Source organism: Watersipora subatra, chromosome 3 (genome assembly GCF_963576615.1).
Source record: "Watersipora subatra chromosome 3, tzWatSuba1.1, whole genome shotgun sequence".
Classification (NCBI taxonomy): domain Eukaryota; kingdom Metazoa; phylum Bryozoa; class Gymnolaemata; order Cheilostomatida; family Watersiporidae; genus Watersipora; species Watersipora subatra.
The window spans coordinates 74,087,511-74,108,771 of NC_088710.1; the positions used below are offsets into that span (position 1 = coordinate 74,087,511).

General features: G+C 35.3%; 1 protein-coding gene across 1 annotated transcript; it reads left to right on the top strand.

Annotated features, from left to right (window-relative positions):
- Positions 1–9,629: 9,629 nt before the first annotated feature.
- LOC137389828 (DNA polymerase nu-like) lies at positions 9,630–20,608 on the top strand. Its single transcript, XM_068075955.1, has 12 exons — positions 9,630–9,708; positions 10,497–10,580; positions 12,825–12,977; positions 14,485–14,647; positions 14,757–14,831; positions 15,383–15,494; positions 16,760–16,842; positions 17,021–17,152; positions 18,940–19,050; positions 19,228–19,303; positions 19,541–19,608; positions 20,276–20,608. Exons 1-12 carry the CDS (start codon positions 9,646–9,648, stop codon positions 20,395–20,397), a joined length of 1,242 nt encoding a protein of 413 aa, XP_067932056.1. The 5' UTR covers positions 9,630–9,645; the 3' UTR covers positions 20,398–20,608.
- The last annotated feature ends 653 nt before the right edge of the window (positions 20,609–21,261 follow it).

Below are 21,261 nucleotides of genomic sequence, written 5' to 3' on the forward strand. Positions count from 1 at the left end.
CAGTTTGTTCATATTTATGAGTAGATTTTCATTAGACTAATTCATGAAAACTGTTTGCAAAAGAATTTAAGGTGCTACTAGCTTTTGCTGGGCTAGTAACACACACTTGGCAGTGATAAGGGTTATCAGTGACAAGGACAGGCCAAGACAGACCAAACCCTTTTCCTGTCGCAGTGACCGACCAAAAGAAAAGTTGGTTCATCCCTGCTGTTGTGGCTGTACGTGTCACATCACACTGACTGGCATGGCCCACCACAGACCTGTGACGAATATTAGAATGTCCAGTCTCACCCATCGGGTCCCAGGGCTGGGTGGTCAGTTTAGTCGCTGACCGCTCGACCCATGTGACAGGTTGTACCGGTTTTCATGGTTATCCGATAGCAGGCATAATCACATGACCTGACCAACGAGTGCTAATGATATCTAAAAGTAACTAATATTAGTCTGTGTATTGCTAGTAATTCATCTCAAAATGTTCGCGCATTTCAGTGATGGATTAAACAATCTGAGAACTTCAATGACACCTCATAAGGACTTTTGTATTGATGCAAAATAGGGATTAAAATAGTAGGCCTGGGTTGACTGAACTTCTTTTGTATGTTTCAACTCAATTGATCAGTGTTTAAATGTGCTATGAGATCTTAAATGCGCATTATAGTTTTGTATTACTGGTAGTTGTCTTTTTTATATTATGACGACTCCCATTTAATTAAGTTTAACATTGGTTTTGTATTGTATAGTATTGCAAATTATAACTATTATTTTAGTAGTCAAATAGTAAGTATAACAGTTCACATTATTACCTGACAAACAATCAAATTATGCACCCTTAAACAGATAAGAGAAGGACTGGTTTGTTAGAATATAAAATCATTTCCTACTTATATACTACCAGCTTTTTTAGTAAGATTATTAATTAAACCCGTTTAATAAAGGTTTTCTTGTATTGTCATGGAGTGCTAATTTGCAGCTTATAGTTAAAAGCACACAAAAATATGCAGTTTAGACACAATTTTGCTTTATATCAGCTATCGTTGAAATGAAAAAACTTTCATATCTGAGTAAAATATGTAAAGAAGTGGTTCTCTCATAAAAGTTTTTAAAATGTTCCTAATTAGGTAATATTAGCATATGCATCTCATAATTTTTGTATGACCCCAAGATGGGTAGCCATGATTCCATGATTAAAGCAGAAGAGTCTGATATTCCATTTTGTCGGTGTTTAGTAATAAATTATGGAGTATGAGTTGAAAACAAGCATTTTAGCTTTCTGTTTTGTACTAAAAGAGTACTCAGTACTGCTTTAACACATCTCTATCTAATTATTGTTTTAGACTAGCTATGCTGCGCATTCACTACAGATACAAGAAACCTCCGCCTTTCAGATCTGAGGTGAATGTATATACTCCTGTGGAACAAAGGATTTATGATGCTCTCTTAGGTTAGCTAAGCAATACTAAAATCCTACTTACATATGCTTCCACAGTCACATGGAGTGAAACGTTTGTTAATAAGTAATGAGTTAGCTGGCCTTCTTTACTAAACTAGATCAATAATTCTTAGTGAAAATGTTTTTAAAGGAGTATTTCATGTGATCTATACTTCATAAAACTACTTTGTCATTTAAGCTGTTGCTTTGGTTGCGAAATGGGCCTTACAAAGAGATTTTTTATTTTTGAGTTACCTATATACCGACTCTACATTTGTATTAAAGATGTTCTAACATACATGCGCGTAGGCACAAAAATTGTAAAAAGTTGTGTTTCACCATTTGTAACTCTTGTTTATAAAATACATTTCATAGACATTTTTTTAATGTGTAGTAGCATTGAATGCTGCATAAAAAAACTTCTTCATCGTTCTGAGATGCTAAATCCAGCTGATAGTTAATAAAATTTGCTAGACCAAAAATGTTTGGTTGCTGCAATCATCCAAATTAAAGTCTTCACCTTCGCATGTGCGTTACATTATGTATGTGAATACTTAACCTTTTGCATGTTTTTTATGTATATCCTTCGTCATTTACAATTGTTGTCTGATTATTGTGTAGTTTTTATGCAGTCAGCATTAAAGAACAATTCAGTTTTAGTCATTTAAGCTGTTTTATGATGACTCACCATTGCCAAATGAAGAATAAATTGGCACACTTTAGCCTGTGCTGGTTGGTCATGGGTACGGTGATTCTATTGCGATACAGGCTACATACAGGCAGAATACATATCTGCTTATATCAACAGTCTCCAAGAAACTGATCAGGCTCTATTTATATTTCTTTGTTACAGTTTCATTTTCGTTTATATTTGGACCATGTCCAAATTGTCATGAATCTGACAAGAACTTTAACTCTTAAAGCACAAAGGAGCAAGGTGCGGCAGATTAAATTTTGTACTTGTAGACTTGCTTTGTAGCTACTAATCATCTATGAATGGTAAACGGTAATCATTGCAGAAGACAAGGAAGCTTCCAACAGACCAGATCCTATTTCTGGTAAGAAACTTGCACAACCTAAAGTTGAGCCATTGACGGAGTTCAGTCATAGAACAGTTGTTGAGTGCAAACCAGAAGCATCTTCTTATGTGGTTAAGCAAGGTAACATTTTTAGTCTTCTCCTTCAGCATAGTTAATGTATGACTTAATCCTATATGATAAACAAGTGTTTGTCAGTGAACTCTTTGTTGCAATTTAGTGTTTAGTTTTAATAAATAGTTCTTTTTGTAGTGGAGGGTGATGAAGTTCAACTAAGAAACAGGTAAATGAGATAGTACATGTATATGATATTATTTTGTCCATTTACTCAACAGTTTTTTTTAGTTGGATGTCTATATCCTAAAATTATTTTTGTCTACTTTGGAAAAAAATAGTATTGAGGCTATCGCAAATAATACTTAAACCATTCATTCCCATAACTGCGGAGGTGAGCGTAGCTGATGGTGTGAAACAAGGTTTTAATGTAAAACCTCTGCTAGCTAGTCAGGATACAATGTTACGCAATGATATATTTCTTAAGAGATATTGTCTCACTCAGGTTGAATTTGGTTAAGCAATCAGGAGAAACAGTAGCACCAACTAAAAGAAGCTCTCATTATAACACAAGCTTATTATCGGATACTGTTGCTGAAACGGCAAAAGGTGATGTTGTAGAAACAGGGAGAGGCAAGGTTATGTGTTATGAGATACCCTTGTCTACTGTCTGTTTGCCTTCATAACTGAGTAGTTGTACTAAATTGTTGCAAACCTGCTTAGCTGCCTATTTATGTTTGTGTAAGAGATGTTTTTTCTTGCATCGTGTCCAGGAGTTTGTTTTACAATACCTTCTAAAGTTTTTGATGGTAGCAAATTGTTGAATGCTTAACTAAAGCTATTTACCAAATCTATGAACTTTTTATTTTATTGCATGAATGTTTTCAAGAATATATATATATGTTTAGTTGATTTTCACGATGCTGGCAACCTTCATCCTCCGGCAAGGAAATATAGGCTCTGCAGTCTGATGCCACCTCCTCAAGCTTTCAACAGATGTTTACCTCAGTTTCAACCATCGGTATCTTGTAAATCTAAGAGCATCTGTGGAGGTGTGAATACTTCAGGAAATCCTGTCACTGTGCTATCTCAAGCAACCAGTAGTTCTACACTTGATGAAAAATGTTTATCACTGACAGACAGTAGACCACCGATAAATAAGCGTGCATCACCCTGTAAAACATTAGAAGGATCTTATAAATCATGTGTAAAATCTTTAAAAGATAATCTTAACTCAACTATTCAGGATAAACCAGCTGCAAAGTTCGTCAAATCCAGTACCTGTCGACCTGCTATTGGCCCCAATCAATTGAGCAGTCACACATCGTACGTTCTTCAAATGCCTAAGCAAAGTTACGCCTCACAGTCAACATCTCCAACGCATCAATGTAGAAATGTTCTACAGTCAACACCTCTAGGTAGAAATGTGTTGCAGATGACACCGCAAGGTAGTCGTGCATTGTCTCCAACACTTCAAAACAATGTTTGGCCTCGGTCAGCGCCTCAAGGTACCACTGTAACACACGCACCACCTCAAAGTCACAATGCGCTGGAGCAGCCAACATCTCAAGATAGTACAGATTTATTATATACATCCAAAATGTCCAGCAACAATAGCAGCCCAAGACTTTCTCCTGCATCACTTGTCAATTCCACACCGAGATCTACAAAAGGTAGTTTTTTTGTTGAGTTTTTCTCATATACGGTATAGTTATTATTTGTTCTGATTCAATAGACAACAGTAATAGTGAGAATAAAAAATGGAAAGGCTTTAATTAATGCTCAGTCACATCACTACTAGGCTATTAGCCTTTGCCTTCAATCCTCATTTATTAACGCTTTCTATTAACAGTTTCTGTGTATATCTCTTTAAACTAAAACGGTTTCGTTTTGAACCCTGCTTCATTCAATTAAAATTTATCACATTTGGGTTTGGCAGAAAGCTTATAACCAAAGAATCATAGTGCTGTGCAGCATAAAACAATATTTTGCACCTATGTGTTTATGATAACTAATTGAAACATCCAAAGAAAATTTAGCTAAAACCTCGTTTGACTAAAAGCTTTAAAACACCTGCTCCAGGCTTCCACGCTTGCTAATACGCTTTTAGTATAAAATTCTAAACACAGAATGTCTGCTTGTTATCGTTATGCTGATACTTTGCATCCATATAAATATTATTAATAAATTGTTTATTTAGCACTATCAGAAATAACGCATGTCTTCGAATGAAAAATGGCAAACATTGTGTGGCAATACTTTGATTAATTAATGAAGCTGATTTGAGCTTCAAAACAATTCAAACAGTTTGACATGCATCTTAAACTCTAATAAAATTAGCCATCCATGTTGTATTCTTGTTGAAATGTTCTTACCAGCTTTTTAATAGTAATAATAATATTATACTAATAATACTATACTAATTTTAATAGTAATATTAATATTTTTAATAATAATACCAATATTTAACAGTTTCCAAAAAACTCATCAGCGAAACTTGACTGATTATATTTACATCAATATAAATCATTAACTTCATAATAACGCAACAGCTAGTAAGATCAATGAAATAAAACCTCCTACGGGTTTTATTGGGGAGGGATGATTTTTATATCATTGGTGCGACGCTCCAAAATAATTTAGTTCTTTTAAGAGTTGCTCTTTTAGGTAGAAGGCAACTCTAAATTGTGGGTACTGTATTTGATTGACTACTAAAACCTTTTTTGCTAGCGGGATGACAGCTATTTCATTTACACCTACAACCTTCAGGTTGGAAAGCTTCTTTTGAATTGCTGAGCTAAGGTGTCTTGGCAACGGCCATTATTATGACAATATGAGCTCTCTATGATAAGCATTGCAATTAGGAGTTTTGAAGCAAATCAACTTACTATAAAATGAATAGTTGCTAAAGTTAGGAAGTTCGCAATAGAGTAACTAGTTCTTAAGGCTAGACAGCTTGTCATAAAATGAACAGTTGTGTTCTTCAAGAACTTGAATGACTCATTACAATAATAGCTTCCTAATGCTTGGATTTATGTCAACTTGTATTTATAGAGTTGCTTCCCTTGGCCTGCTCTTAGCATGATGAACTGTTGGAATGCTGAAAATTATTCATGTTAATTCGTGACTGCAATGTTTCATATAGGTTGGACTGTTTTTTATATTTAGTGTAGCTAAAAATATTTTACATTTGCTGTTTTTGTAACATTTAAACAGGCTTAATAAAAACAAAATATTATGAAACTTTGTTGCCTTTTGAATTATTGTAATACCGTCATAATATTACTTGTGCTGATAAAATGCTACACATTTTAAACTTAAATTTTTTTCAGTACATATCTAAATGTTATGTAAAATGATAAAGCGCCCATGATTATATTGGCAAGATTGTTTTTCATGATTAATGTTTGGCAATTTTGACAAAAAAATTTTAAAGCTCTGGACAACAGAAAACTGTTCAGTGGTAGTTGGTTGCACAATGCATTAAACTTTTTAGTTAGCCCAGAAGATAGTCGGCTACGCAATAATACTCATAAGAGCGGTTGTCTTTGAACCTGTGTTGCTGCTCGTGCAAGTGTACCGAATGATTATAAATTGTTTCGTAAGGTAATCGCTCTTGATTATTGTAAATTTATCTGTCAGCGTAGACTACTGCTGGCATATCTCTTTTAAGCCCAAGTAGCTTGCCATATTGTGAGTTACTCCTCAGGCTAAGCACGGGTTGAGTAGTTTTTCCTGCTGATCTCTTGTCTTAACAAGGGTAGGTTTTTCGATTGAACAGATTAGTGTAGTTGCTAGCCTTGGCTGTCTTTTTTATATTCAATTGATCTGAGGTCGAATTTGCTGTTGCAGTGTGATGGTATGAGCAATCCAATTGGATTCCAAAAATGTGCAATAAACATTCATTTTTTTATTTTATATTGGCTGATGTTTGCTCTAGCACAATTTTGCCCAACTTCTTTCAAAATTGTGAATTCAATTTAAAGGCAGAGTAAAGCCGTAAAATAAAAATTACTATCATCTACCATCCGTGGATACTCTCAAAAGTTATTTGTACAGTCACTGACCTTGCCAGTTCATTCATGCCATTCAGGTCTTTCACGCTGACACTTCTATTGATAGACTGTTTGCTGCCTTAAATAAGATTCTACAACATTAACTGTTGTGCCAGGGTATCTTTTGTTAATAGGGTTGTCTCTCCATCAGGTTCCAGTATTTTTATTTCTGCTGTTGTTATGGAAGTAGCTTTTTACAAAAGTTAGTTTCTCAAATTGATAATTCAAAAATTTATAAAGTTTTTAATTATTTTTCCGTATTCTGAAAATCTATGCCAAATGTTTCCTTTTGTTGATTTGATGATTTCAATATGACTTGTCTACCTTTGGCACACAGTCACAGCCACCTTTGGAAGTCCTTGTTGGAGCGATGTGGGGCATGCAGAGTACATGGAGGAGAACAGAGAAAAGTTGATTAGTCTCATAGGGAAGGCCACTCAGATTCTGTGTATAGCAAGTCATCATCAGGTAACACCTCCTGCTTCTCTAATAATTGCTACCCTGAGGACAACAGTATTGCTGACTTCATCATCCAGGGCTCAGGTGGTAATCTACAACCTTGAGATTTTGGCCACTAGGGGCTTATACCAATCCGATAATTTGCTGCACCATTAGAGGGTAATCATGTTTTATGAGTTGGAAAAAGATTATCTCACATTATGACCTATGGCATCAGTTGTGCTATCAATAAAAGGTCTGGTGTTTACCTTGATGTCTACAACAAACATTTGTAGTGATTACCGGATTGTTTTATTCCATTGTACTGCTTGTTTGCACAGTCTACTGCGAGTGGTTGACCCCCTGCTCGTCTCATTGTTTCCTCCCCCCCCAACTCACACACCATATTATATTATTATATAGTCAAGTCAAGACCAAAAATTGAATGCCTTAACGGTTTGCATTCAGTTTTCACTGACGACTGTGGAGCCAGGTACAAATGGCTCATATCACTGGGAGAGTTTTGCCATTCCTCAAAACACAAAGACCGTTTCTCATGTCCTACAATGCATCAGGTGGAATTTGAATTATGTCAATTATTTTCACTATTGATTGTTGCCGTTTGGCTGACCATACAATCACTGGTTTGTTTGTTCTATCTATTTACTCAGTTCCTCATTGAGGCACCCTCCTCGATGTCTCTTGCTTATTTTGTGAGATGTCTTCAATTGAGTGCACAATATTGCCTTCTTACATCATCACAGTATAGCCTAGGCTCCCAAGTTTTACTCTCCTGTCAACACACTTTCCATATTTTATTCTTGGTATGAATTTTATAAATAGAAAATTTCTACTGACTGTTTTTACGTTTTATCTTTTTGGTGAGCGATATTTAGCTCAATGAAAAGATCAATACCTTGAAAGGTGGTTGCATTGAATTAGATTTTAATTAACTCGCGTTAGGGGTAATCATCTTGATAGCAGTCAATGAAAGGCTTGCCCCCTCATCGTTTCCATATACTGACATTCAATTAACAAGTGCGCTATCCTACGTCATGACAAATGATAACCAGTTACTTGTGCTTTCACGTACAGTACGTCGTTCTGCCGGCTGACCGTACAGTATGTTGTTCTGCCGGCTGACCGCAATGACTTTGTTAGATACTCAATCTCAACGCAGAAGTGTAAACCATCGGAGACAGCTCTGACTCCCTTGTTTGTAGTTGACTGTACAGACCACTGTCTTACTTGAACTGCTACTCTTGTGAATTATCTATCAATTAAAAACTAATCTTGCAGTGAGCAAGTTAGCGTGAAGCTAATCCCCTATTTCACTAACTAGCATGCAGTTTTCAAGATCATTGGAGATTTGGAAAACTAAAAATCACTCTATTAGATAGATAATTATACAAAGCTTACAGGTCTATAGTATTACTTATTACAGATCTATAGTATTACTTATTACAGGTCTATAGTATTACTTATTACAAGTCTATAGTATTACTTATTACAGGTCTATAGTATTACTTATTACAAGTCTATAGTATTACTTATTACAGGTCTATAGTATTACTTATTACAGGTCTATAATATTACTTATTACAGGTCTATAGTATTACTTATTACAGGTCTATAGTATTACTTATTACAAGTCTATAGTGTTACTTATTACAGGTCTATAGTATTACTTATTACAGATCTATAGTATTACTTATTACAAGTCTATAATATTACTAATTACAAGTCTATACTATTACTTTTTACAGGTCTATAGTATTGCATTGCTTTGATAGAATTCCTCTCTGTAATGACGCTAAGACAATCCTTAAACATCTCATTGATCGCAAGATTCTCATGGAAACAGGTGTGTTCATCATCACACTTTTGCATCCTTAACACATGTGTATGTATTCACCATGGGGATATTTGGCTAGGTACTTTTTAAAAAATAGATGAATTTTATATGAAGGCCATGTAATTGTGACATATACATGCATATTTTTACTTTTTGTTACATCAAACAATTTTCACCATGTAAATAAAACATTTTGTTGAACAGCATTCGGCAATATTTTTCACTACAACACTTACCATAAGTGTGTTTTCTTTTGTAGATTTACCATATCTAAAATTCAATGATGTCTGCTTAGCTAGCTGGTTATTGAAATCTGATAGCTTTTGCAAGGAGGAGATGTATCCCAAGCTGAAGGTTGGTCGAGGCCTTTTGATTAGCATCCTTGCAATTCCGCTTTTCGTTGCGAAATATACTTGCTCTTTCCTTAGAAGACAAGAACTTACATACATTTGAGCAGAGGTCGGGGGAGGGGAGGGGGGGGGAGCAGTTTAACTTCTTTCTTTTACTTGGGAATCTGTTGAAACATCAGCATATTAAATGTTATGGTCCAAATATACACACATTTTAGATTAAAAAGTGGTCAGTAAGCAAGAGTTATTTGAAGTTATAGTTACTAGATTTACCAGTGAATAGAATATATGTGTGTAGAACTTGTCAAAGATTGAAGCAGCTAGGACCATTCATGACAACTCCAAGAAGCTGTTTGGAGAATTGAACAAGCAAGGTATGGAAAGAGTGTATGAGCTGGAACTTTCAATAGTGCCTATATTGGTTGTCATGGAGTGTCGTGGAATTGCTGTCGATATAGATGAGCTTAATAGAGTTGAGCAGATCATGTCTGTAAGTTTTCACTAGTAACTCTATCAAGTATCCAACCATAATTGGCTTTAAGGTTCAAAATTTTAATTTCTGTATGAAATAAGCAGAATTCAGCTTATAGCAAGGCACTCTCTTTGACTGTATTAATTACTGTAAGGCATAGCAGCAATACTCTTTCGAGGTTGGAAGTCGGATGCTATAATTTACTTTTTGTTCTAATATGTTTACTGCCAATAGTACATATATATTAAAAATTTTATACCGTGTCATCACCTACATGTAGCTTCAATTGTGAGTTGTGGATGCAATGAGACATCAAGTAAATTGTGATTACTTTAAGATTTGACCTTATTGGAAAATCTGTTTGGCAAGCCTTTACTCGCTTACTCTAGGAAAACAGTTGCTTGATAAACATTCAGTCCATTCTTAGGAGTTGTTGATGTTGGCCCAGGAACAGCCTCGTGCGCTCATGTAACATATTTTCTCTAGTTTGCTGATTGTTTCAGTCATTCATAATCATGCAATAACATCAGTTGCCCTTCTTTCTGGTGTCAACAATGCTTTTTATCCCTATTTCCGTCTTTGCTTAATTTTGTTATTGCAATGTGAGAAGTAACTGGTGTACTGCGGCATGTTAAATTGGCATTATGTGATTGCTAGTCGTGATATTGACAGACCAACTTATGCTCTATTGTTGCCTGTTCTTCAATAATATATTCCTTATTTCCACAAATGAGTCTACGTATAAACTTATTAAGGGTTGACAAATCAGTCAGGTGTTAATCTCATAAGTTACCACATCGTTTTAGAGAGAAATAAAGTTACTAGAAGAGAAGGCTGGCGCTTGCCTGGGAAGTCCAGTTTTACTAAATAGCACAGTACAGTTACGACAGGTCAGAGTAGTGCTTGCACTGAATGTGAGGGCACTCGATCCAGATCTTCAAGTTTAAATATTTCGTCTAAGCTTTATAAAGCTGTTAGTTTAAGCCCATTTTAGTAGTTCAGAATTTCATATTTCAAAGTTATAAATTTCTTTAGTATATACAATTTATCCTTGTTTTTACCCCTTGTACCACTTGCGCTAATGAACAAAGATTTTAATTAGCTTTAATAAGTTTTTTGTTTCAAACAAGTTAAACAAATTTAAGTTCCACAAAAGCATTCCTTTTATTGTAACTACACAGCTTACACATTAGAATGCGCACAGCACGGAATGCCTTTTAATCAAACATTAACAGAGTTTTGAAAATTAGTGGAAACTTTTTGCTGCATGTATTTTGAAGTATTGCTTGATATGCATTTATAAATATTTTTGAACTAAGTGCCAGGCGTTCTCCATGTACAAATAGTGAATTTTTAATCGCTAGCAACAACCGAGATAATCATAGTGCAGTAAACACTCCTATAACGTAAAGTCTAGATAATATAAAAACTTTATGTGAAGTTTTTGCTCCCTACTAAAAATTCCATATAACGTAAAGTGTCAAGTTGGGAGAGTTTTCAAAGTCAATTTGAATGTTAGTTTATCTCACCGAACTTGCGGAAGAAAAGACGCCGTGTGTCTAGCGTTATATATAACTTATATAACTTTCGCGACATTCTAGTTTGTCGTAACAGATTGTTAAATGTGTCGACAAAAAGGAGAATAGGATAGCTGCGTAATTGTTGATAAATACAAAGGGGATCGATTGGTGCAAGTGTTACACCGATGTCTACCAATCTGAATGTCTCGAGTTGGAGTATCGTCGAAAGTTATCTTTTATCTTAATCTTGATCCCTGAATACAAATAGATGACGAGCAAATAGAACTGGTTTTTTAGTAAAAAGATTTTCTTGTTTATTGTAGGCGTCTAAAATTTTTGTTATTAGTTTTATTTTGCAGAATAGACTTACCTGTTTGGAAAAAATAAGGAAATCATTGTAAATGAACGTCTAAAATGTGCAGTCCCCATCAACTTGTTGTAAAATTACCGCAATCATGGTCTATAAGACCAGTGAGATTGATCATAAAAAGGAGAAAAGTTGTTGATACAAACCAATAATACTGCAGTTATGGTACAGCTCGCAAATTAAAAGAGTCTATTCAAGTTTTGCCTTTTTGCATGGCTAAAGGGGTGAGTTTGAAAAGATCTTGGAACGGATTAGGTAATTTTAATGCATTTTACTGTTCTTATAATGTGAATTCCAAGTTTTACAAGGAAGATGTGTGTTGCTATCACAGCTAGTTTTACAAGGAAGATTTATATTGTTATCACATTTAGTTTTACAAGGGAGGTGTGTGTTGCTATCACAGCTAGTTTTACAAGGGAAATGTCTGTTGCTATCACAGTTAGTTTTACAAGGGAGATGTGTGTTGCTATCACAGTTAGTTTTACAAGGGAAGTGTGTGTTGCTATCACAGTTAGTTTTACAAGGGACGTGTGTGTTGCTATCACAGTTAGTTTTACAAGGGAAGTGTGTGTTGCTATCACATCTAGTTTTATAAGGGAGATGTGTGTTGCTATCACAGTTAGTTTTACAAGGGAGGTGTGTGTTGCTATCACAGTTAGTTTTACAAGGGAGATTAAAAAAAATAAAAAACTCACGATCACACAAACATTGATAAATATGTATACGTGCAGATTGAGGTATGAACCTTGCGTAAGATCAGTTATTTACATATAAAATATTAGCCAGGTGTTTCTGCTGATTATGCTCTCAATTCAGTGTTGTCTTCTGATCATTACTGGATAATTTAATCGTATCCTGTTAATTTTCTGGTGAATGTGATGAGGAGGTTCACTGTAAAATTTGAATCAAATAGATCCGTACCGTCAAATTAACATTGTCAGTCTCATATTAACATTAATGGTCAAGAGATCACTAGCACTTCAAATCATTGCCAATATTCAAACTAATAGGTAGGTTTCCATGATTGAATGTTTCTAATGTAAATCACTATGTTAGTGGTAGACGATGTTCAACTCGAAGGATTCCATTATTACAATCACATGTTAATAGCTCTTTGTATTTGAATTTTTATTAAATATCTGTGTAGGCCTAATTGTCTTTTCTATGTTTTTATGCTTGGGTAAATAAATTTTTGGACATCATACACTTTGGCGAGGCAAGAAAAGCTAAAACATTTATTACATCAGGTACTATACGAGCGTCTCAAGTTGGACAAGCATCTTCCCAAGTCCACTCTGTACAAAACCGCAAAGAATCAGCAGACCTCTACGGGAGAAGGTGTGCTGAACCAGCTTGTGTGTCACCACCCTTTTCCTAAGATTATCCTCGACTATCGACAGGTGCTTCTGGTTTCTCTATCTCTCTTATTTTTTAGAGCCTATTGTAGCAGTTCAGTTGAATATAAGTCATGCATTTTTTGTGTTTCTATTTCCATACTATAGAATAATTTATATTAAGATATTGATCACCTTTGTAGTGTGATTGGCCACGATGCAGGTGGTGGGGAGGTTTCAACAAAGAATTTTGCTGAGATAAATTTGTGTCCTTTCCCGTTGTCTTGTAAAAACTCAGTAAGGAAAAAATAATAAGGCAAAAATAATATAAAACAAAGTATTAAAACATGCAAAATATCAATCACATGTCATGGCAAAATGAATTACAGAGAATATTAATTATCGCTTAGCCTAATTGTTACACGTGTCACAAATTGATTAATGGAAATGTTTGGTAAAATTATGTCTAGAGTTCTAGTGGCAAATACCTTTGCCTAGCTTAACTTGATGTCACTAACCAGCTGTTGAAGTAAAAAATATTTGAAAGGTTTCAGGCTTCACACAATGAAGTAAAAACAGATGGTCAGAAAATTCTGTCCTACAAACTCTCTCCACAAACAAAGCCATAGACAAATGCACCCCAGCGCAATCGTTGCATAACCAGCCCAAACCATTGCTTGTCACACTACAAAGCACAAACCAGGCACAGCAATGGCTTTACAAGAGACTATGTGATATGAATAAATAAGGGATGATTGGCTTATGATACATTTAGAATGCAGTTTGAGATTGTACTTAACATGTAGTGTCAAGTGTTTGTATTAACAAAATGGTGTTCTATGAAATTACATTTATCTTTTATTATACGTAACTATATTTGGTAAAAAAGATACAGGTTGTTGTGGTATATCTCCAGCAAAATGGTCACAAAAGATGGGCTTGAAGTTGGTTGATGAACATAAAAGTTTAAAAAAAAAAAGCTATCTTTTCTTAATTCGCATAAAATATTGCTACTGTTTCATAGAGCTGCAGCATCCTCTGAGTAAACGCATGGTTACACTAGTGTGAGGCTTATACAGAACTTGCTACACATTACAAAGCAAGCTAGCATAGTTCAATGAAATATCATAAAATTGTCGAGTTAATTTTACGGGTAAGATATATTTGGATTACTGCCAAGTTGAAAACAACTAGCTATCAATTTTGAAGCAAGGCTTACGATCCCACGAGCTCATTGTTTTAAAAATAGACTTCGCTAGCAGCACCTTAAATAGTTTTTTGAACTATCCTTATTATAATTGCAGCAAACTTTACGGTTGTGCTGCAACTCTGCAGTATGATTAGTGTAAATGGTATATTAGATTTAGTGTGCTGATACAGTAGAATACATCTGTGATGTTTGTGATGCAGTATTTGAATACATTTGACAGATGTAGTGCATTTTGATACACATAGAGTGGGGTATGCGCAGTGATGTGTTGTACATCTGTTGGGTGTATGGGGTACAGAGATGCTATTAGTTACAAAGGCTTGTAGCATACTGGACAACGTAAGTAATTTACTGTTTATATAGGTTTACAAGACACAGAGCACGTACATTACGGCTTTAAGAGGCTACATCACAGAAGGAGTTTTACGAACCCAATGGCTCCAGACTTCAGTATCCACTGGTCGCATTCAGTCGACGAAACCTAACATTCAAGCGGTGCCAAAGACCTCCTTAACGTTCTTGGATGGTTTGAATTTTCATTTTTGCAGTTTGAATGCAAGAAGATATTCGCAGCTCCTATTCTACCGTGTTATATTTCATATATGCAAATACTTGCCAATTGATGATATTTGTAGAGACAGGCACTGGTGTGTTAGTTTGCCCAAGAAGCATATACAAACCACGGGAGGGACATACATTCATCTCTGTAGGTAAATGTGCTCTCAAGTAATTCTTTGAGATTAGCATTTCTTAAATTGCACTTTGATTTTTTTTCACAGAGAAATTCAGTTTTTAGGAACTATCTTGTTATAGCCATGTCGTGGTTAATCTATCTTGCTTTATGCTACATTTTATTGGCATGGACAGGCACTGTGGGCCTATAGTTTAAGGATTGTTTGCACCGAAAGTCAGTTTGTACCTGCAGTTGTCTACATTCAACAAATGTTGGCTTTGTACCTGAGGGTCTTTGACTGTTAGGTTAATTGCACCTGTTAATGCTATAGCTGAGTATACAAACTAATAGCTGTATTATTGGAAGCTATTAATCCTTTTCTTTCTAGTAAGAAAGCTGCTCTTTTCATACTACAGAAATGTTTAGCTCTTCTATTAGTACAATCATGGCCGGAGGCTAGCTGTGTATTGATCAGTGAAACTCTGATATCTCATGTCCGACTTGCTTTCAGCAAACATAAGCAAAATGGCCACAAAAGTCCATGTCCTACTGTGAGTCTGCACTAAGGTTAATTTTCTGTTGATCTAGACTTTAGACAGTTGGAACTCAGAGTGTTTGCACATATTACGAGTGACAAAAAACTGGCCAATCTCTTAAAGGATGATTGTCAGGATATTTTCTGTAACCTGTCCTCTATCTGGTAAGTTTGATACATAAGTTGTTTTCCCTCCATGCTTAAAACAACAGTCAATTGTCTCTCTTACATGAAATAATCTGTTGTCCGGTTTTCATGTAGGATTAATAGACTATTTAATATAACTTTACTTTTGATGCTGTCACAGGAATTTATTGATTCGTCATTATTAGAGCACCTGGCCCCAATAAGCAGGCTAGAGGTTAAGGGTCTCACCGCAGGTTATTGGTTAAGTCACGGTAAGGATTTGATCTTACACGCTCCTCTGCATATACCCGTTGAAGTAAAAAGGTGCTTATGCCAGGACCACTTCACAGATATGATAATAAGCTGGAGAAAGTATTTTTGATGACTCGATGTGTCTTATGACTGAAACAAACATCTTTCCATTATCATAAAAATTTTTTTTGTGAGTTTTCTTAAATTGATTAATCAAAAGATAATTGTAACTTCATAGTCCTATAATTCTGAGGAGTATGTTTAGTTTTACTTGGTAACAACAAACAAATTAAATATAACCTCATCCAATTCAATTTTGTTTTGAATTCTTGATGTTATTTACTAAGAACTGCCAGCCTACAGACAAACAGTTTTGTAGAGCAGCTAATGAATCTTGATTTCTTTTTACTTTTCTATACAGTATTTAGTCATACCTTTGTTATGAATGTATTTTTATCTATGTAATATGTGTAACTTGTAAAATAGTTGTGAATGTATCAATTGAAGCCCAGAATTTGTCTTCAGATTAATAACTGTCTGAGAGATGGCTTCTGCCTGCTTTCAAGCTAGAGTTAAGGTGGTTAGGCTGGTCATATGTTGCATCAATTCCAGAAATCTATTTGACTCTTGTTTGAATCTAATATTAATATTGCTCACATGGGTATATACGCCTGCCTACAGTTTCCATAATCATTCATAATATTGTATTGCAACTATATTAACTAAGATATGGATATTGGCTGTACAAATGGCTGTAAACCTTTCACATTATTCGTGAGATATGTCTCAACAAAGTCATAGAACTACTCTTTCGGCAACTAATGTAACATGATTTCCTATTGCTAAGAATTGAGTTGTTCAAGAGGCCATCATGGCTATTCTAGACAGCTGCTTTTGAGAGAAACCTTTCACTTAGACAGTTCAAATAATATTGTGTTTACATTTATACCATTGTTGTTGCCGTTAGTTATGCATTATAATCAGCTTGCTTCTTTCAAGCCTACAATTATGCCACTGAACAAATAATTATTGTTATATTCTCTATCGCATAGGATGAACAAGAATGCGAATTCTGTCACGCATGCTGAGCGAGAAAAAACAAAGAAGATAATTTACTCTGTTATGTATGGTGTTGGTAAGTGGAGCAAAACACACTATTGATAGTGATTTTTGAATAGGAGTACGAACACCATTCAAGCATTCTTATGGCACTTCTGATTGAATTGTGATTAGTCATGTTTTAGCCTCTTTGTGACATAAATTTACTGCCACAAATCTGTTTTGGCGTTGACTGGTTATACATAAATATTCAGGTAAATACAAGCTCTCACAGCACCTCAACATCACACCCATGGAAGCTCAGAGTATCACATCCCGTTTTCTACGGGATTTTCCTCGTGTGCAGGAGTTCACGAATAAGGTGGTGGCCAGCTGCAGAGAGAAAGGTTTGATGTATACTGCAAACACGGTTCAAAATCTTATTATGTGACCTGCTTATACAGTTGACCGATCAACATATATGTCCAGTAATTCTTTGACCTACTCAGGGCTAGGTTCACTCAGAATTCTGTCACCACTAGACAATAGTATTAGAACTCAGGTCTCAGTCTTTTTAGCTTCAATGGCTGCCTTCTATTTGCCCCTCTAGTTTCTCCAGCCTCTGCCAAGAGGCTAAAAAGATTTCAATATTTTAAGATAGTTCTAGCATTTAAATATTTCTCGTCTATTCATACTCTTCGGATATGCTATATCAGTCGATCTATTCACCATAACCGGAAGACACTGGCGCATGCACGTATGTAGAATGATGATAGGTTTTGCTCCAATGCTCTGCATGTAACTGTTTTGTCATACTAATACCCTATGGCTTTGCTTGTGGCCACTCAAACCATTCATCATCGGCTAATGCTGCAGGCATTTACTCCATCCATCCGGTGGAGTTCTGTGAGTGCAATCTGAGTACCATCAATGTTTTAAATAGACTGGTGAAGATTATTATAAATGATTCTCGGGAGAATATCGACTTTTTTTACTAAGAAATCTATTTGAAAAATTTCATTTTAAAGTGTATCTTCAAGAATCAAAAACCAGATGCTCTGTCTAAATAGCATTGTGGTTTTGCTACTGCCTTTTTAGCCATGCGTCAAAGGTCATGCTTATTAGCGTTGTGCGCCATAACTGGTCATTGTACTGCAGTTAATGCAAACGTCGGCTGACACTAGGAAGGTCTTTTTTATTTAGATCAGATAAGCTTACAGAATCTTTAACGTGTAATTACGAGCAGTCTGACTGGCTGATTCAGATTCGTTGATAGGAACTGACACTTGACAATAAGGGGCTAACCTGCTCACCCATTTCATCAATGGCTGTGTGCATAGCAAATTGTCATCAATTTCACAATCTACCTTTAAAAAAGCTGTTTTTGATAATCATTGCAACATAATAGTTTTTAAACTGCGTGTTTTTATTAAATTTTAGCAGATTCTTCCTGTATTACATTCTATTTATTATAGCTTGCTGTTAATAACCACCAATAAGATACTCAAAATAACATTAGTAAAATATTAGTTTAAGATGCTTTGTGCTTGCTTGGTACTTTTTTATATGAAAATTATATCGTGTGCATTTTTGACAAATTTTATTTGGCAACAGTAAATTGGAGGGCATTGCCAAGTGGCGACACCCTGTATTCTGTGAATATCCCACTCACATTCTGCCTTAAGGGCTTATAAACATTAAATGGCTTATAAACATTTATTTATGATTTTATCTCCAACTACAGCAGTGGTGTCCAATTGTCTGTTTATTTTTTAACTAGATGTTGGCTTGCCCTTATCAGTTTTTGTATCAGGGGGAAACTAGCTTAACAATGCTGGTTACTAGGGTGTAATTTGTGGAACAAAACAGTTCTCTAAAAGTAATTAATCTGTGTGGGAGTATCGAACAATTTCTATCACCTTCTAGAGCAGCCGGAACTAGTTTGTCTTATTTTTTCAAATCAATAAGTTCATTGACACACTAGCAGCTTTTGTGTTCAGAGATATTTTTTCTTCACACATATATATATATATCTTTTGTAGGTAGTATTTACTTTCTATGACATTTCTAAGAGCCATAGGGCAATGAATATCATCCTCCATCAGCTACTGAAAGTCTTCTTGGCTGCAACCTACTGTTCTATTCTTGTTTACTGTTTAGCACATTAATAACCTTCTGTCATCACTATTTGTAGGATATGCTGAAAGCATTCTGGGAAGAAGAAGGATGTTAGGCAACATTATTAGTAAGAATTTTAAGGATCGAACACATGCTGAGCGACAGGCTGTCAACTTCACGATTCAAGGTGATCCTCCACAAATGCTTAAAAGCCTAATATTCCCTTTTGCAAAGTCTGCTCTTGCATTTGCTATATTATATTTAAATATAACTAGAGTTATTAAATTATATATTACCCTCAAATTATGTCTCTTGATCTAGCAAATAAGTAGCTATAGATGGATGGTTGACTTGAGTTTTTCAGGATCTGCAAGTGATATCTGCAAGTTGGTAATGAAAGAGATTAGTAGAGAACTGCAAAGGTCCTCTGTCATGGCCAGGTCAGTATTTGTCTTCTCATGATATGGGTAATCTTGAGATCTTTGAATCATGCTTACAAACTGGCTAATGAAATAGTTTGAATTTTTGTATGACCAGAAACTTTTCAATTTTTTATGCCTTCTAGATTTGTCCGTATATGTCAGTACTTGACAGGTCTTTTTTGATGATGATTTGATGCTTGTTTGGTAGACTGGCTTCTTTTAAGCAGTGATTATTTGTTTGCTTTGTCTATGCAGCCTTTTGATTCAAATACATGACGAGTTGCTGTATGAGGTGATGGATACTCACGTCGAGATGGCCAAAGGTATGTTGAGCTTCGCATTTAGCCACTTAACTGTCACGTCACTGAGCTGTGCTCACTGAACTTTACGCATCCCACCTGCAGCGGGTGTCAATATGTCGCATGCATGGTTGTGACAGCAATGATGCAGCCACCCACTGCAATTGGCTCAATCTGCTAATGCTTTTATTCTGTTCCATTGATGCAAATATAGCGTTATTGATAATAAATTAGAATCATTTATTTATGGGAATAAAGAGATTGTTTCTTTGATGTCACGCAGCTACTTAATATTTCCGACGGAAATAAAGTGCTGCCAGTATGTTACTATTTGAGTCTCTAAGCTCGTGCTGCCAACTCTCAATTTGTACCCCAATAGACTATGCTTATAGATAGTTTTAGTGACCCAGGACTTTGCTAGGTACATGTATAATTTTGTTTTAATGAGATGATATAATCAATTGGTTGCATCATTCATATCATCTTTGTATGATATAGCTCAGGTAGGTTACAAATAACATCCATCTAGTCATATCTGTCAAGTTCGCTTCAAAGTTTGTCTTTCACTTGTAGTCTATATCTGTTCATCCGCATTGACCTTTTTTGCTCATTTTTACCTAGGTTTTTTTTAAATTTTAATATTGTTTGGCAAATTTTTTTTACGTAAGTTGGATTATTTTCAATCATGCAGCGATCTTCATAAGGTGTATGGAAACGGATGGTGGAGCCTGGTATGCTGGCCTGCAGTTACGCGTTCCATTACGAATCGCTTTGAAAAGTGGCAAGAATTGGGCAGCTATGAACCCGATCTGATGTGGTTGCTTCTCTTCTGATGAATTCAACTACTAAATTTCACTTGTTAAAAGTAATTACGAGTTGAAGTTTACAAGTTAAAGCTATTATACTTGTTAAAAGTTTATTATCAGTTTCATTTTCAGCATCATGAAATATAGCATTTTTGTTGGACATCTTTGTAGTTTATTATATATATAATACTATATATAATAAACTTTTCAACTATTTACATTGCTTAAACTCAAAAAAAAACTTGAACTGGCAAAAAAAAATACACGGAGTTATATCAGTTCGCAGTTGCTACCAGCCATTTATCTAGCAAGCTCTGTAACACCTAAGACTGTCACATTCAGAAGAGTCACATCTGTACACGCCATATATGAAAAACGTTTAGCCAGTCAATGTTAGTTAAAATAGACTTTAGCAAAATATAAAGACAACCTATTTAGGTGAAAACTTGAGAAGCCTCTTAATATCTCTACCTGTTTTGGCCTAACTTCTCTGCACTCTGGTAAATAATGGACAAAATACTGACAAGCCTATGTCTAGCTAATATTTAGCTGAGTACTGACACCTGAATATCTGCGCTAGTTCAAAAACAAGGCTCATTATTTAGTAGTGATTGTAGATGAGCTAAGCTTTAGAAACAATTTACTTGTTGCAGTCGAAAGCATTTCTGGACTTTCTATTGTTCAATTTGCAGAGAATTGGTGTCAGCGAACTGGTGGCGGCAGTACATGACGGCGATTCGTCCTTCTGTTTACAGATTAATGTACTCGCTGTGTAAACAAGTGAGCAAAAGATTCTATGATCAGCTGAATAAAAAGTGTACTAGCTTTAATTAGATAATCTGTGTTGGCTGTTAATAGAACTAAGATCTGA

Coding starts and splice junctions, on each gene's coding strand:
- LOC137389828 (XM_068075955.1), top strand. CDS start 9,646: ATGGAGTGTCGTGGAATTGCTGTCGATATAGATGAGCTTAATAGAGTT. Junction 10,581..12,824: donor GCACAGTACAGTTACGACAG/GTCAGAGTAGTG, acceptor TTATTACATCAG/GTACTATACGAGCGTCTCAA. Junction 12,978..14,484: donor TTATCCTCGACTATCGACAG/GTGCTTCTGGTT, acceptor CTGTTTATATAG/GTTTACAAGACACAGAGCAC.